Consider the following 17,228-nt stretch of genomic DNA (forward strand, 5'->3'; position numbering starts at 1 on the left):
TGAAGATTTATAATATAAGTTTTAAAAGAATATTTTGTTTCATTTATGTATGTAAATATTTTATATATGTATCTAAATTGTTGTTGAAAATTATAACGAATAATTTTGATTTAAAGTTTTTATAGAATAAATTATGATACTGTTAATGAATTTTAATTAAAATTTTAAATTATATCTATATAATATTTTAATTTTAAAATTTAAATTGAAAAAAGTTATAAAATATTTTTATATTTATTTATCCCCCCGCAACAGTCTGCAACCGTAAACGCTGACGGGAACCAACTTTTTATTTTAAGAGGTTTGGAGCTGTTTGAAGCAATTTGTTTCATTTTTGTGATTGTTGCAAAACGCCACCAATGGCTGTTAACCCCCAAAAAGTGCGTTTGTGGGTGGTAGCGGGGAAGCTAGTCATACCCTTAGACGTTTTGGTATCTTTTACCATTTTTTACATTTATAAAAGACACTATAAAGAGAAAAACATCTTAATACACTACTAGGTAATAACATGCGCCTTGCGCGGGATGTGATTATTAGCTTTGTTATTTTTTAATAAGGAAACATTAAATTTTTTTAATTTGGATACCGGTTCGGTTTTAAGTTTGTTTTTTTGGTTTTTCATCTCTTAAAATATAGCTATAATCTAAATCAATATTTATTTTGGTTTGTTCAATTCAAATTGTTGATTTTTTTTATAGTGATAATCAAAAATTATTATTATTTGTTTAGTTTCAGGTTATATGAATTTTAGATAGTCCTGATGTTTAACCAATGGTTTCATATTATAGTTTCTAAACATATAATAGTTAAAGAAAAGGAAAATAAAATTATTAAGACAAATCATTTCACTGTAATTTGGTGGATAGTGAAAGAAGCATTTAAAAAGGAATATTTTAATTTCCAAGAGAATTAGATACTTCGGTTGTGGTGAATATTTAGTTATATAGGTGCTCATGTCAATGTCCACATGCATGTGTACATAAAGTATATAAAAGTGGTTGGACAATATATAAAGATATTCTTAATCAATATTAAATGACATTTTTATTCCAAACAACATGAAAGATAAAAAAATTTAAAATAAAATTAATTAAAAATAAAATAAGCCTAGAAATTAGTGAATTTTCTTTCATATAAAGAAAATCAAATTGTACGTAAATAGGGGTGGTCACGGATCGAATATCCGGGTATTTGGAGGTATTAGTGTTGATTCGATCCGTAGCCACCTGAATATTTAGTGTCACAGATATCTGGAAAATTTAGAATTTTCACGGATATCCGATTTGATCCGTAAATAAAATAAAAAATTTTAAAAATAAATGAAAAATCTAAAAATAATATTTCATTACAAAATAAATTTTTAAGTTTTGAAATTCTAATACCTAATATAATAAATTTACTACATAAAAATATCGTAAAATTATATAAACTATAATATATATAACTTTTACATACTCCCTCCGTTTCATAATAGATGATGTTTTAGAAGATTTTTGTTGTTTCAAAATAGATGATGTTTTGATATTTTTATATTATTTTTAACTTTATTGAAAACTGTGTAACCAATTAGATGTTGTAGTCATTTCTGTAATTGGTTGGATGATTTTTAAATTATATTTTTAAAACTACTTTTTAGAGAAAATTAATTGTCTTAAGCTTTGTGCACTAAGGAATAATATCATGTATTGTGAAACGGAGGGAGTATAATTCTTTATATATAAATATATATCGATGTTCCTAAAAATATTAGTATTTGTGATATGTTTCGTTTTTTTACAGATATTGCATTTTAGTATTTGATTTACTTCGTAGGTTTACGGATATCCGGATATTCCGGTTCAAATAAAAATGGATAACAAATCGAATCAAAAATTTATGAATATTTTGCTCAGCGTATACGTAAATAATAAAAATAATATATGTATAATTGGACTTTCGATTCGTTATCCGTTTTGATTCGAATATAAAAATCTGGATAATGTGAATTTTATTGGAACCTTACATGTGAATTTTATATTTAAAAACAAAACGTAAAGTACATAGTGAACACATTTATATAAAGTTGGGCCGAAAAGCTTTCTACAGGTGACACGTCAGGGTGCTCATTCTCAAATCGCTGTAAAACTGCTACGTGTCTATTATAGTATGAACACATTTATTACAATGTTTATCTTTTAATATAAAAGGGATTAGTCTAGCACTCCTTGTTTCCCCTTAATATTACTGAAATTAAGCAGGGCCGATGAGGCGTGGGGGCAAGGGGGCGTGGGCCCAGGGCCCAAATTATTTTTTGCATAATTAGTGTTAAAATGGAGCCTGATTTTCAAAAAAAAAAAATTAAAAAGGGGCCCAAAATTTTTAAGTTATCCATAGAGTATATGTAAAAAAAAATTTTGAAAAACTATTTTGCCCAAGGGCCCATAATTTACTTGAGCCGGCCCTGAAATTAAGAATCTCATTTTGAGAGAGAAAGATCATGTATGTTATAGATACATTCATTTTTTTTTTGTTCAAACCAACTTTCATTAATAAAACTTAGACTCCATCAATGGAAGAATTGTTCAACAGAAACAATAACACAGCCACATTAGCTAAATAAACCGCTGCATCAAAAGCAAAGCGGATAACACAAACATAGATAAAAGCAAACATAACACACAAGCAACTTAAAAGTGAAACACCATGAGTGCTACTGAGTGAGATGAAGCCACGGGAATTGGAGAACACCTTCAGTTAACTGCTACCCGAACATGCTGCAGCAACAAATGCCTAGAGAGCAGAAAGAAACTTGGCTACAGAGGTGATCAAGCACCATCTTTATGAGCCTTGAAATTGTGAGGAAATCCGCAACCGTAATGACGTGTAGAGTTGCAAGAACCACCACGGCCAGACAAACAAGTCTGAAACTACGAAGCCAATGTTGGCTTTTTTAAATCCATCGCTTATCTTTTTGAGTTGTAGACCTGAAACATCAGAGAAGACAACCAACATACAAATATATCTTAATGAGCGCAAAAAGACATTTCGAACAACAACCTCATGCCGAGGTAAGTGACTCTCATACTGAGGTAAGTGAAGGCAAAACAAGTGCCTAACAGCTTCGTACTGAGTTAAACAATGAGTCATTAGGGTAACCCGCGAAACCCGGTATTAAACCCGTCCAAAAAATACCCTAAACTAAAAAACCCGGTATCATTAGGGTAACCCGCGAAAAACCCATAGAACTTTAAGGTTACCCACGGGTACCCGCAAAAAACCCTTTGATTAAAGATTTATGGTTTTAAACTAAATTTACAGTAATTTTGTATATATTGAAATTTTAATATGTTTTTCTATAAGTTAATTAATTTTCAATTTACAAATTTGTTTTCAGTAAAAAGCAACAAGTAAGTTCTTTATCATACAAAAAAAAAGTTATTTATCATTCATAACTTCTTGCGGTTGTACTATCGTCGAACAATAATTCAAAAGAATACTTTTAACTGGTTCCAAGGCCCAATCAATGATAAGTTGATAACTAATTACTCTATATACTAAAGTAACATACACTAGTTCTTATAACTAATTATTCTAGTTTTTATATCATTCATTTTCTACTCGTTTTACTCTACAAATTCCTTCATAGTTTACTATTAACATCCGTATTTTAAAAGATTACTGAATATACTATCATTCCAACAACTTTCTTTACAAAATTCGTATACGTTATTTAACTTCTTGTAATTTAAAAGAGTTGGTGAATGCTGAAGATGGGTTTATATGGGGCCAATTAACGTACATGTTATTCAAAACCACCATTTGGCCCATGAAGGAGTGAAAAGAATAACGCATGACAAATTAGAAACGTAAACAAAACAAAAGTTCTCTATAAACGGTGTCGTTGACACACCTATAGCTGTCAAATTGGCGGGCTGACCATTAGTTTCCCATGTCCAAATATAAATGAGTCTAATTTGGTGACACCCATTTGTCCATACGGATTATAAATGGACAAGAATCATATGATCAATGGGCAATGGGCGTTAATGGATTTGGACTATGTGGACATGGGCGGTATGGTCACAAAAAGCTAAGGTTTATAAAATCCGAGTTTTTTCGCCAAAATCGCAAAATCGATTTTTTCCGCTAAAATCTTAATATTAAGTTTTTTTGTCAAAACCATAAAATCAAGTATTCCAGCTAAAACCACAAAATCAAATTTTTCGCCAAAACCAAAAATTGATTTTTTCCACCAAAATCGGAAATCGAGTTTTTCCGCCAAAACCACAAAATCGAGTTTTCCCGTCAAAACCGCAAAATCGAGTTTTCCCGCCAAAACCGCAAAATCGAGTTTTTTTCCGCCAAAACCGCAAAATCGAGTTTTTCCGCCAAAACCGCAAAATCGAGTTTTTTCGCCAAAACCGCAAAATCGAGTTTTCACGCCAAAACAGTAAAACCGAGTTTTCCCGTTAAAACCGCAAAAATCGAATTTTCCCGTTAAAACCTCAAAATCGGGGTTTCTCGCCAAAATCGGAAAATCTGATTTTTTTTGCTAAAACCGAAAAATCGATTTTCCCCGCCACAACCGCAAAATTGACTTTTTCTGCGAAAACCGCAAAATTTAAAATTTTCTTATATGGTCTATTATGGACTCCATGGCAGCCCATGTAAACACGGGTGTTAGTGGGTCTGGTCCTTAATGGACATAGTCACTTTCTGACCGCAAACAATAAATGGACAAATGGATATGGGCTAATGGACGTGGGTTAACCCAGTTTACGGCTCTAGACACACCTAGCGGAAACCCTGGCGTCTTTATTGAGCCAACGTCATCGTTTGGCTTAACTTCTTTCATTAAAAAAAAAACCCGTAGGGTACCCGAAACCTGACAGTGTAAACCCCATAAGGTAATTAATAAAATAGGACCCGCCCAGAAAAAACCCACGAATTTAAAACTTGAAACACGGGTTTTGGATTCAAAATTTCAACAGGGTTTTGGGTACCCTATGGGTTTTTACCCATTATTAACATCCCTAACAATGACTAACAAGAAGCATAAGGTCCTCACACTAGGTAATGGTCGTGAATCAATCTGGTACGGGTATCCGGACTGGTTGAATCCTAAACCCGTTCGGGTTTTTTTAACATCGGTTCGGTTTTCGGTTCGGGTTTTTCGGGTCGGTTCGGGTTCGGGTTTCGGTTAATATGCCCACGCCTATCTATATACATAAAGCTCCATGATTATATACCCATATATTTGTATATATGTACTTATGATCATAACAAGCAACTATTTTTGTTGATGCATTAAATAGAGGGTAGCATTGGTAGAATCGAAGAAGCAACAACATTCATTAGTATACAAAACTATAATGAATTTTATATTATGAAAAAATTGTTTTATCTTTTTCTTGATTTTTCACATTTTGATCAAGTTTGAAACTGAATCTGAAACCTGAAATTAGTAGGTAATAAATTGTTTTACTACATGTATATATATTTAGTATGAAATTTATAGTGGGAAATCAAACATCTTTATTCATAGTAAATATATACATTTTATCAGTGTAAAAGTGTCAATATTTTCTGTGGAAATTTTGTATATGTATGGATTTTGTGTTTCATCCTATCTATGAACATAAAAGGCATTTAAAACCAGTTAAATATTTAGTTTTTATAGATATAGTTTTGTTTTATATCTAATTTTATTATTAATCAATTTGACATGTATAAATTATCAAACGAATCTGTTAACAAAAACGGTCTACAACTAAAATTCATATAATATATATGCTGGATAGAACTATGGGTAACAGCAGTTGGATCTCAAGTTTTGAGCAATCACACACACTATTTGAAGCAGGGGGCGTCCCTGACTACTCTAGAATGGTGACTATCTTACATGACAACCCATTGGAAATCGCAAACCTTTCAAGTTTTTCACGCATGTGGTAAGCCACCCTTAGTTTTTGGAAGTGGTAGATCAAGTCTGGAATTCTACTGCTCCCTTGTTTCACTCTCGGACAACTTTGAAGAAACTGCAGGACAAATTAAAGATGTTGAAATCAGAGCTTCGTCGGCTGAACAGAGATTCTATTGGAGACTTGCCAGCGAGGGTTAAAGTAGCTTTTGAGGATCTTTGTGATAAGCAGAATAATTCAATGCAGAATCCTAGTACTACAACGTTTGAGGAAGCTTCAGATGCACTGGCATCACCTATCCGGAATTAAAGAGCAATTCTTCTATCAAAAGTCCCGAGTCAAATGGTTGGACCTTGGAGACAGAAATATTAATTTTTATCACAAGACGTGTCAAACCCGTACCTCTTGTAACACTATCCGCAGATTGGTTACTTCAGATGGAAGGGTTCTAACTGAGCTGGCTGATATTAAAAAAGAGGCGGTTGATTACTACGAGGGATTTCTAAAGGAGCAAGGACACTCGGGTTTGGAGGATATTACTGAGGATATGTTAAGTAATCTGCTAGACTATCGCAGTAACGAAGCAGACGCAGCTTCTCTAGTTGGTCCTGTACAAGCTGAGGAAGTTAAAGAAGCTTTGTTTTCAATGCCAGAAAACAAGGCTCCAGGGCCTGATGGTTACCCCCATGGAGTTCTATAAAGCAGTGTGGTCAGTTGTGGGTAAAGACTTAGTGACTGCTGTTCAGTCTTTCTTTATGTATGGCTTCATGCCTCGAAGCACAAATGCTACTCTCCTGTCCCTAGTTCCAAAGACAACAAGTGCAGAGAAGATGAGTGATTTTAGACCGATAGCTTGCTGCAATGTGATTTACAAGCTCATCTCCAAAATCATGGCTCACCGGCTCAAAGGTATTCTCCCAGCAGCTATTGAGCAGAATCAATGTGTGTTTGTTCAGGGCAGGTTGTTGCTAGAAAATATTCTCTTGGCCACATAATTGGTGAAAGATTATCACAAGCCTCAAGTATCCTCTCGTTCTGCAATCAAGTTGGATATTTCAAAAGCATTTGTTACTCTAAAGTGGACATTCATTGAAGCTGTGCTTCGAGCAATGCGCATACCAAATATGTTCTTAACATGGATTTGTATCAATACTGCAGTGTTCTTTGTCTCTATCAAAGGAGAGTTGGAAGGGTTCTTTCCGAGCTCCAGAGGAATTCGTCACGGGTGTTCTCTATCGCCGTATTTGTACGTCATCGTCAGTAATGTCCTCTCAAAGGTTCTCAACAAAGCTATTCTGGAGGGTAATATAGGATACCACCCTATGTGTAGTACAGTTAATCTCTCGCATCTCAGCTTTGCCGATGATATTGTGGTCTTCACTGATGGTTCTTCTACATCCCTCACAGGAACGCTTAATGTTTTTCGAGACTTTTCTAGCATGTCGGGAGTCTGTATAAATGTCGCTAAATCAACAGTCTTCGCAGCAGGCAGGGGCAAGCAGGCTCTAGAAACTGCAGCTGCAGCTTGTGGTCTCACGGTCTCAGCCTTACCCATCAAATATCTTGGACTCCCGCTTACAACTAAAACAATGTCTCGAAGTGATTATGAGCCACTGATAGCAAAAATTAGAGCTAGATTCCTCAGCTGGACGAGTAAAGCTCTAGATTTTGCTGGAAGGTTGCAGTTAATAAACTCGGTTATTGCAAGCATCACTAATTTTTGGTGTTCTTCGTTTAGTCTTCCTCAGGGTTGAATTGATGAGATTGAGAGTATGTTGTCGGCATTTCTGTGGAGCGGTTCACCCAATATCTCATCTAAGTCAAAGGTCGCATGGGAGGAGGTTTTCAAACCAAAGGATGAAGGAGGTTTCGGGATACGTAGAATAAAGGACGTCTCTGTGGTGTTTGATTTGAAATTGATATGGCGTCTATTTAACAACTCAGACTCTCTCTGGGTTCAATGGGTGAAGCAGACTATACTACGAGGAGAGTCCTTCTGGGATGCTAGGGTAGGGGCAGTAGGCTCATGGGTTTGGAAGAAGCTGCTCCAGCTGAGACCATTAGCCAAACAGTTTCTGTGTATGGAAGTTCGAAATGGTAAATCTATTGGATTTTGGACTGATATATGGCTTCCTATAGGGAGCTTGATTGAAGTAATTGGTGAGCGTGGAACTCAGAAGCTTGGCATTGTACGCAACGCAAAGATTGCTAATGTTTTAGTTGAAGATCAGTGGAGATGTCGGAACTCAAGAGATAGCACTATAGAGAAAGTGCTTGCGCAGGTAAAGGCAAAGCCGCTGACATTAACGCCAAACGCAGCCGATATTGTGAAATGGAAGCGAGGAGATGTAGAGTATGTGTCGGAATTCTCATCATACAGCACTTGGAACATAGTGCGCACCCAAAATATTAAGGTACCTTGGGCGAAGTTGATTTGGTTCAAACAAGGTATGCCACGCTATGCCTTTGTAACTTGGCTAACTATTAAGGATAGGCTCTCTACTGGATCTAGAATGAGAGCTTGGGGGTTAGAATAGGGATGCTTGTTCTGTGGAGAGCCAGAGGAATCAAGAGACCACCTGTTTTTTGCTTGTCCATACACTTATGGCTTATGGTTGCAGATTATTGGCTCCTTACTTCGACCGACGCCATCACCCGACTGGGCTGAGATTCTGGCTCACATTCTTCACTCAGCACATGATAGGCTCGCTTCTATTCTCCTGAGGCTAGCATTACAAGGACTTGTCTATTACATATGGCGTGAACGTAACGAGAGACGATACACACAGCGGAGTCGACCAGCACACCAGCTTGCAAAGGTGATAGAGAAGACTATTAAGCAGAGGAATATGTCCACTCGATACTATGAGAAGAGAAGATTTACGGGACTGATGCAGCGATGGTTTGAGGCCCATATGGGGTAAGGATAGTTGCTAAGAACAAAGATTTTGGATTTCTAGATTCATTTTGTAAATAACTATTTTTTCCCATGATGAATAAATTTAATATTTCATCAAAATATATATATATATATATATATATATATATATGTATACTCACACAAACTCTTTTTTTTTTAAACACTTAAAACTTCCATTAGATGGACCTCAAACAGGTCTTGGGATAGAGGGGCAATTATTTAGGCAGACCTTACCCCATGAGTCAGTCGGCCCATTACAGTTCCTTGGAACAAAGCTAAAAAACCAAAAACAAAAGGAAGAAGAGAGATCGACGATGTACGAGAGAGCGCCATGGAGCTCCGCTGGTCCTCGTTTCCGATCGATTGCCCTGACGAGCACTTGACAGTCTGAGCGAACCCAGATATGAGAGATATTGAGAGAGATCGCATGTATACTCACATAAACTCAAATTCAAGTTTTAATGTAGAAAAAAAAATTGTTACTTTCAGCCGTAGAACTCATGTTGAAACTCAATATTATTAAGGTAGAGAATCTTCAACTATGTAACACATGTTGTCAGTACTGTTATTATTTTCGATCCTAAAAACTATAGAAGTCAAAACTTTAAACTCCACGATTTAGAAGAACGGTGGCGAGAAGAAACATAAAAGAAGCTTTTCTCACTTTGAGGACATCACTTTATTCTTTAGAAAAAATCACATTTGAAGAGTCACTAGCTAATCTTATTAAAGAACAGAGATCGTTTGCTAGTCACCAGTGGAAGGAACCAGCAACAACAATCAAAGATTCTTAACGATGTTTATATTGTTGGGTTGCCACTACGATTAATCATTTTGATGACTGTTAATTATATCTTCTTTTTTTTATGACTGTTATATGTGGTTGAGCGGTATTGTTATCGGATGCAAATAACATATCACTCGGTAGCTTATTTTTACAATGCATACGCCTAACTCGATAGATATAATTGAAAAAAAAGAACTTTTTTTTTGTTTTTTTTAAGAACTTTGAACCATCTAAAAATTAAAATTAATTATTTGAACACAATGCACGTGCCTAACTCGTAAAAACTTGTACTTGTATCACGTATCCCCATCGCCGCCTCTTCCGTGAAAGAGGCTACGGTAGTTAAAGTAGGGTTCACCAAAAGGAACAACCGAGTCTAAGTTGCCGAACAAAGCTTCGGCCATGTTAACTACGGTGGAACCGTAATGACCGTCTGTTGTAGCGGTGTTGGCTGTTGATGGAATAGGGGAAGTGGTGAAGAAGTGACACGTGTGTGAACTACGGTAAGTGACGCAGAACGTGTAAGGATCCTCGTCAAGCCGTTGCACTTGTTTCTTCGCCGGACACTTGTATAGTTTCTCGTGGGTGCACCGATAGTACGCCCTAAATTTTGGTTCTATATTGGTTAAAGATATTTATAAATTAAAGAAAAAACGAATAAAACTAAGCAGTAACCAAAAGTTCCCATGTTCAAGTGACCCTCCATGTTTGATTAGATGGATTCAAAAGTATACTAACAAAACCATTTTTAAAAGATCAAAATAAACGAACGTATTATTAGTCTATTACGTAAATAACGAATCATTTTGTAATTAGTGAATATAATTACCGAGGAAACTTAGAACCGAGAATGTCCTTCTGGCCATATTTACGCCAAGTGTGATTGTCGTCCGGCGGAGTATCCATGTTCCCCATCCTCGCCGCCGCCACAAACACCGTTTCTTCTTCTTCATTCTTTTTCCTATATATACATTCACATTGCATAACATATATATGATATATATCTCAATATTCACACGTCCGTAATTTATATAGAAAACATTATCCGGGGAAAAGATGAAAACTAGCCTAATAATATGCAAACAGGGGCATAACTAAAATTTTAAAGAAATTACACCGAATTAGAAAATGTTATAAGGGGCAACTGCCCCTCCTTTACTAAACGTGGCTTCGCCCTGTATATACTTATATACTACGTAGACTTATTCATTTTAACGTTTGCACCCCAAAAAAAACATATAGACTTATTCTACATGTTGATTACTTCAGGCATTACGAAGCATACCAAACAAAAAAAACTCGTACAAATTTTATAAGTTCTTTTCTACTCTGTTGCGTACCAAGTAATCACTCGAAGTCTTAGAATGTTTTATATGTACGTTTCTTCCATTACAACGTAAAAGATCGGATGCTTAATCTTTTACGTACCTTCTTCGAGGCCTTGGAGTCGAGAATCCGCAACTCGGACCTGAGTCTATATTCCTCACGCCTTGCATCACTCCATCCCTTAAACTGTAGTCCTGCATCAGACCATATTCAATCTGCTGCATCAACATCTGGTCCAAATCGGACATTGGAACTGGTTTTGGTTCAGGCTGAGTCAGTACGTAAGCGTTCCTCCTCGCAAGTAGGATTTTTAACCGCTCGTTGGCGTCTCCGAACAGAGTGGAGACTGAACCGAGAGAAGTCGAAAGAGATTCTGGCGACTCTTGTGCTGATATGCAGAACTCGAGCTCCTTAACCAGATTGATTCCGCTGAAGATCATTGACATTATCTCCTCCATCGTTGATTATAAAATTTGTAGTTCGACCCCTTTATATATGTGTAATACTTGTTTCTTGTTTACCTGAATTAGGTTTTTGCTTCTCGTGATCTCTGATCGATATGTTTGTGTGACATCCACATATATATACACTAGGGACACACATACACAGCAAAAGTAGATTATATGTTGATTCCAATATCTTCGTTGAAAAAATCAAAGATTATAAAATATTTTTGAATGCGACGTACGTAATACAATCTCCAATTACAAAACGTTAGCTCGTTTCAGTTTTTCTGTATGTTGACATATTGGCCAAATCATGGATTAAACTAAACCTTTCACCATGACAAACACGTTTCTAATCACTTTCTAGATAGTCGATTGATGTGATAAGAATATAATAAAACTATAAGAACATGTTAAATGATGGTGCACTCAGAGTATGTTTCTTATCGTCCGACAATTTACTAAACCTTTTTAGAGGGTAAGTTTTTTGATTAACGCGGTTACGCGAAAGAAGAAGAAGCAGTCACATTGACTAAGTCACGGTCTTCTTTTGAATTTCCACAGACTTACTGTATAAGTGTTCACTTTTCAACGTTAAAAAGGCATTCTTGGAAGTCTAGGAACAGATTTGGGATTTGAATGTTGAAATAATTGCGTGATCAACATTAATGTAGAAACCGGACTATTATTGAGAAGTGAATTTGCTTATTTGTCATCATCTCTATGATTTTAGTGAATTTATTTATTTGTTATATTTTTCATGATTTTAAGATAAATTATTAGTTTAATTAATATATTATTTAAAATGTTTATGTTAATATATATATATATATATATATATATTTATTTATCATGATATTTAAAATAATTAATAAACATTAACTTATTCTACTGATATATATATACTATTTTTTTTTAATATATAATTTTAATATATAGTTATCATGATATTTAGAATATTTAGTTAAGAAATAGATATTAACAATTGATATTAACAATATCTACCGATAATATCATAATTACGTTTATCTTATATTTAGTTTACGACTTAATGACTAATATTATAGTCAGTTTTTCTGATTTTTATTCGAAATTGATCCAAATAGAGATTATTATAAAAATTATACATAAGTATACTAATATATTTAATTTATTCGGTTTCTTCAGTTCATTCGGTTGGATCGGTTAATATACTGAACTATATCCATATACTGCGGCTTCTTAAAAATAACATTCATTTGGTTTATTTGGTACTACTAAATCTAAACTATTTTTTCTATTTTGGTTCGGTTCGGTTTTAAATGGTTCGGTTTTACCGGATTGAACACCCCTAGGCTATTTTTATTTTGTTGATGTTTATGGGTTGTAATTGTTTATAATCCTTTCAGTGCCACTAGAATTCTTTTTGGTCCAAATACAATAAGTGTTTAATTTCAAATCCAAATTTCATAATTTGATTATTACTATGGAAAACATTTTGATCCAAAATTCACATCTTATAAATAAAACTATGAAACAAAAGAACATAATTCAATATATTGATTACCAATATGAATATTAAATTATATTTATAATATTAATTAAAAATTGTCTCTAATTTAATAATTTTTAATAAAAATGAACATTAGAATTAAAATTTGTTATATATATATAGATACTAGTATACTTTTGCACAAATGTTAAGAACCATTAAAAGCGTAATATACTCTTGTTCTTTAATTAAATCATTACTATTTCATTTATATAGACAAATTAGAAAACGTAATACAAAAATTTTACCGGCCCGAGACCGAATGCCCCACTGCTGAATGCAAGTGCTTTGCTCTTGCAACTGGAGGGGATTCTCATGACCCACTATTTTTTCAACTTCAGCTACAAATACGTGTTCCAAAAGGCTAGGCCTGGGCACGGATCGGATATCTGGGTTTTTGAAGGTATTTGTGATTTGCTTCGTATGTCACGGATATCTAATTTTTCGATTTGCTTTGCTTCGGAAAAATACAGATATTCGGAAAAAAGGATATTCGGAAAATAAATAGATATTTGCGGATATTTATGAATACTTACGGATATCTCATATGTTTTGATTAATACAAATAATTTTAAAATTTTGATACAAATTTATTTTGTAAAATATTTTTTTGCATGGTATATAAAATAAAAATTAAAAGAAGTAGCGAATCTACATATTTTGTAATTTTTTTTTAACTTAGTTAACAATTATAATAACACAAAACTTAAGAAAAAATTATAATTATCATAAATGTGTTCTCTTCCTTTTATGTAATACTTTTATATAAGTAATAATGTGAATAGAATTTATCAAATCATATGTTAGAATAATAATTATATAATTTTATACATTAAAAACTTTAAATATAATCAAGATATACATGTATTTATATATTGTCGGATCGGATCGGATATCCGCTTCCAAAATTTTTAATATTTGTGATTTGCTTCGATTTTAACGGATATTGATTTTTAGTATTTGCTTTGATTCAAAAGTTTACGGATATCCTGAATTTTCGGATCGAATCGAAACGAATAACGAATCGAATCAAATTTAACGGATAAAATGTCGAGCCCTGCTAAAGGCAGTTTCTGATCGCTCAACACATCAGTGGCTTTTACATAATATAGGTCAATGCTGTATATCCTATATAAATATACTAGCTACGTTCCACTACCTAACAGGCGAAATTTGTTTCTAAATTGTGCCAAAGGTAGTTGGACTCACTTACATTCCAGTGGACCAGGTAGGTGGCCTGGCTCGCTCCGCTCACTAGAGTGTTGGAAACTGTTGCAATTTCATTATAGAACTATTATAGTAGATAAAATTATCTCCAAAAAGCAACTTTATATTTAAGGTCGAAAGAACCTCAAAATTTGAGGTTTAATGGTGAAGGTTTCAATGATAAAACCTAAAATCTAACCTTAAAATAATCTATATATGCCTTTTAATCCTCAATATTAATCAAAACTGATTAAAGTTATCAAAAAAAATTTATAACAAAATATACATTAAAGTAATAGCAGTGGCAGTATTGACCGATAAAACACTCTGTTATAATAAATAATAACTCAAAAACTTATATTAAATCATTAATTACAAATAAAATATCAAATTACTCAATATAACTATTTTGTAATGCTTTTATATATGATCAATTGATAAATTTTAAAATAATGTAATCTATTTAATAGTTATTGATACATTAAAATTGTGTCTTTTCTACTGCAAGCAAACAGTGTTGTTGTAATATTTGAGATTCAATTTCAGAGGACCAGTTTACACTTTATTTTTATGGAATCAATATTAAGCTAAAACAATATGGGGGTTTTAAGATTGTGAATTGTAGAAAGCAAGTAAACAAGTAAGTTTGGTTTCAGATTATAAAAAGTGCTAGCCTAGGGTGGTTGATCGGGTGTTAAACAAATGTGAGCCAAACAATTATTCAAATTTAATTTAGCACTTCTCTAGAACTCGGATCACTTAAGATAGATCAGCCTACTGTCGTGGTGCTTCACCTTTCAACGATCAGCCTCAATACCTAAGCTCTCGCTTGGATCAAGGCGTGATGATGAACATTAAGATCAAGTCCGATAGGTTCACAGAACACCCTAATATCTACTTTCGCTGATTAGGGATGCAATGTTCATTCATAACAGATCTAGCAACCTATTACACGGTTAATGAACAGGTTAAACCTATGATCTAACATTAAGCGGCCAGTTTAATGCAAGCATTAAGAACAGTTATGAATGAAGACAATCAACGGATTCACTTATCTATGTTTAACTCACGAAATTAACACCCTAACACCCTAGACTAAGCAAGTTGACTACTCAGCCACGAAGCAAGAAAACACAGAGACAAAGACTGAATAAAACATGTGTAGATTAAATAGAATAAGGGTTCAGGGGGCTCTTCTCTATGGTGAGAGATATGGAGCCTTCTACCTTTACAAAGTATCAAATCACAAATCTCTCAAAGCTCAAGTCTGGTTTCTTGTCTCAAAAACAGCGTAGAATGTCTAAAAAAATAAGAAAAGATATATTTGCAGGTCTCTGGCGGCCAAGGAGAAAAAAAGGGGAAGCCCTAGGTAAAATCCTGAAATATTTGGAAACTTCCTTAAAAATCTCTGCTGCTGGAACATGCACTCGAGGTGTTCCGCGCGATCGGGAACAACCATATAGACTGTTCTGCGTGAAAATCACCAAATTGCACTTTTTTCTGCTTCTTTTGTTCCAGCTGGTCCATTTCCCATCCAATGAAACTCCAGACCTGTAATGACTCAAAAAGAACTAGGAAGACTCGATAAAGACTTGAAAACCAATTGAAAAGCATATATACAAGATGTCTAAAACACCATATATCATTTATATATCAGTTATGAATTAAATCGGTATTTACACCTGAAATAGTTATGAAATATAAAAGTTATAAGAAATAAATATATAATAGATATTAAAGTTTTGAAATTCCAAATATAAAGTCTTGAAGAGTGAAACTTCAAATATAAAGTTTTGAAAAATGAAATCTCAAATATAATATTTTACGATTCAAAAACTTTAAAATTTGAGATTTTAAGGTTGCTCTTAAAATACAGGAAACCTTCTATTTGAAGTTTTAAAATTGTTGTTGGAAATGCTGTAAATATGTAAAAATAATAAGAAGCTTTCCTTTTTTTCAAATGATTTTTTTTGTCTCTTGGTAAAAAGTGGGTTCGGTGGTTGGTTGGCCTGGCCAAAAGGTATTTTACATAAAATGTCGGAGTGCCCAGATCTTGTAGAATATGAGTGAATACTGCGGGGAGAAAAACTGATTAAGTCAAAGATACGAAAAAAAACGTTTGAGGTAAGATTAAGTTAAGACTAGATTTTGATCCGCATTTTCAAAGCGCGTGATAATTTTTCGGTGAAAACTTTAAATAATCGTATTTTTTTATTTAAATTAGGCATGACCATAAAATTCGTAACCCAAAGTCCGAACCGAATCCAAACCAAAAACCTGATCTATACTGTCCAAAATGTAAGAAATACCAGAATGAGTCTTGTAGTGTGGTACAAAATATATCCGAACCCGAAGTGTTTTTAGCCGAACCCGAACGAGTAACTTAAAAACCCTCAAAACCTGAAAAAATCCAAAAAGATCCGAATTTCAAATTAATCACAAATATAAATATTTGAAACATAAATATGTACTTAACATATTAAATTCAACATTTATTTTGAAATGATATCTAAAAATAAATATTTAAATTTTAAATAAACACCTTAAATTGCTAATTCTATATAAAAAAATATTTATTTCTTAGGTTTTGCTTTTAAATTTTGGATTTAACTTTAGATATATCCGAACCAAACTAATATAACCTGAATCCGAATGATAAATGGTTACATTATGGATTTTAGGATGTGATAAAAAATAGAGCCAAAACCAATGTGTTATATCCGAACATGATCCGTGCTTACAAATTTATCAGAATGAGATCTAGGATGTGATATAAATTAGAACCAAAATTCAAAATATCTAATCCATATCCGAACGAGTACCTGAAACCCGAATCTAACTTAAAGTGTGTTTTATCTTTTGTTCAGTTAGTTTTATATTTGATAAATATTTTACATGTTTGTTGGTATAACCCGTAAAACTATACTCATAAAAATATCAATAATAACATGTTCCATCATATATATATATATATATATATATATATTATATCTAATTGTAATACTTTATCTATAAGAATGATATTATTTTGTATATGATGAGGGTTTTGAAGAATTTGTTTCTTGCATTTGGATTAAAGTACATATATATATATATATATATATATATACAA

The 17,228-nt window shown here is 33.4% G+C and overlaps 2 protein-coding genes and 1 pseudogene across 2 annotated transcripts; all 3 read right to left on the minus strand.

Annotated features, from left to right (window-relative positions):
- Positions 1-1,442: 1,442 nt before the first annotated feature.
- Positions 1,443-3,864, minus strand: LOC125585168 (annotated as a pseudogene).
- A 6,038-nt stretch (positions 3,865-9,902) lies between these two features.
- LOC111205246 (WRKY transcription factor 55) lies at positions 9,903-12,204 on the minus strand. Its single transcript, XM_048753755.1, has one exon. The coding sequence runs from the start codon at positions 11,389-11,391 to the stop codon at positions 11,020-11,022; it is 372 nt and encodes a 123-aa protein (XP_048609712.1). The 5' UTR covers positions 11,392-12,204; the 3' UTR covers positions 9,903-11,019.
- Positions 9,904-10,513, minus strand: LOC106400524 (WRKY transcription factor 55). Its single transcript, XM_022701714.1, has 2 exons — positions 10,437-10,513; positions 9,904-10,210 (listed from the first exon to the last, which is right to left on the minus strand). The coding sequence occupies exons 1-2, from the start codon at positions 10,511-10,513 to the stop codon at positions 9,904-9,906; spliced, it is 384 nt and encodes a 127-aa protein (XP_022557435.1).
- Positions 12,205-17,228: the final 5,024 nt, after the last annotated feature.

Source organism: Brassica napus, chromosome C4 (genome assembly GCF_020379485.1).
Source record: "Brassica napus cultivar Da-Ae chromosome C4, Da-Ae, whole genome shotgun sequence".
NCBI classification, from domain to species: Eukaryota; Viridiplantae; Streptophyta; class Magnoliopsida; order Brassicales; family Brassicaceae; genus Brassica; species Brassica napus.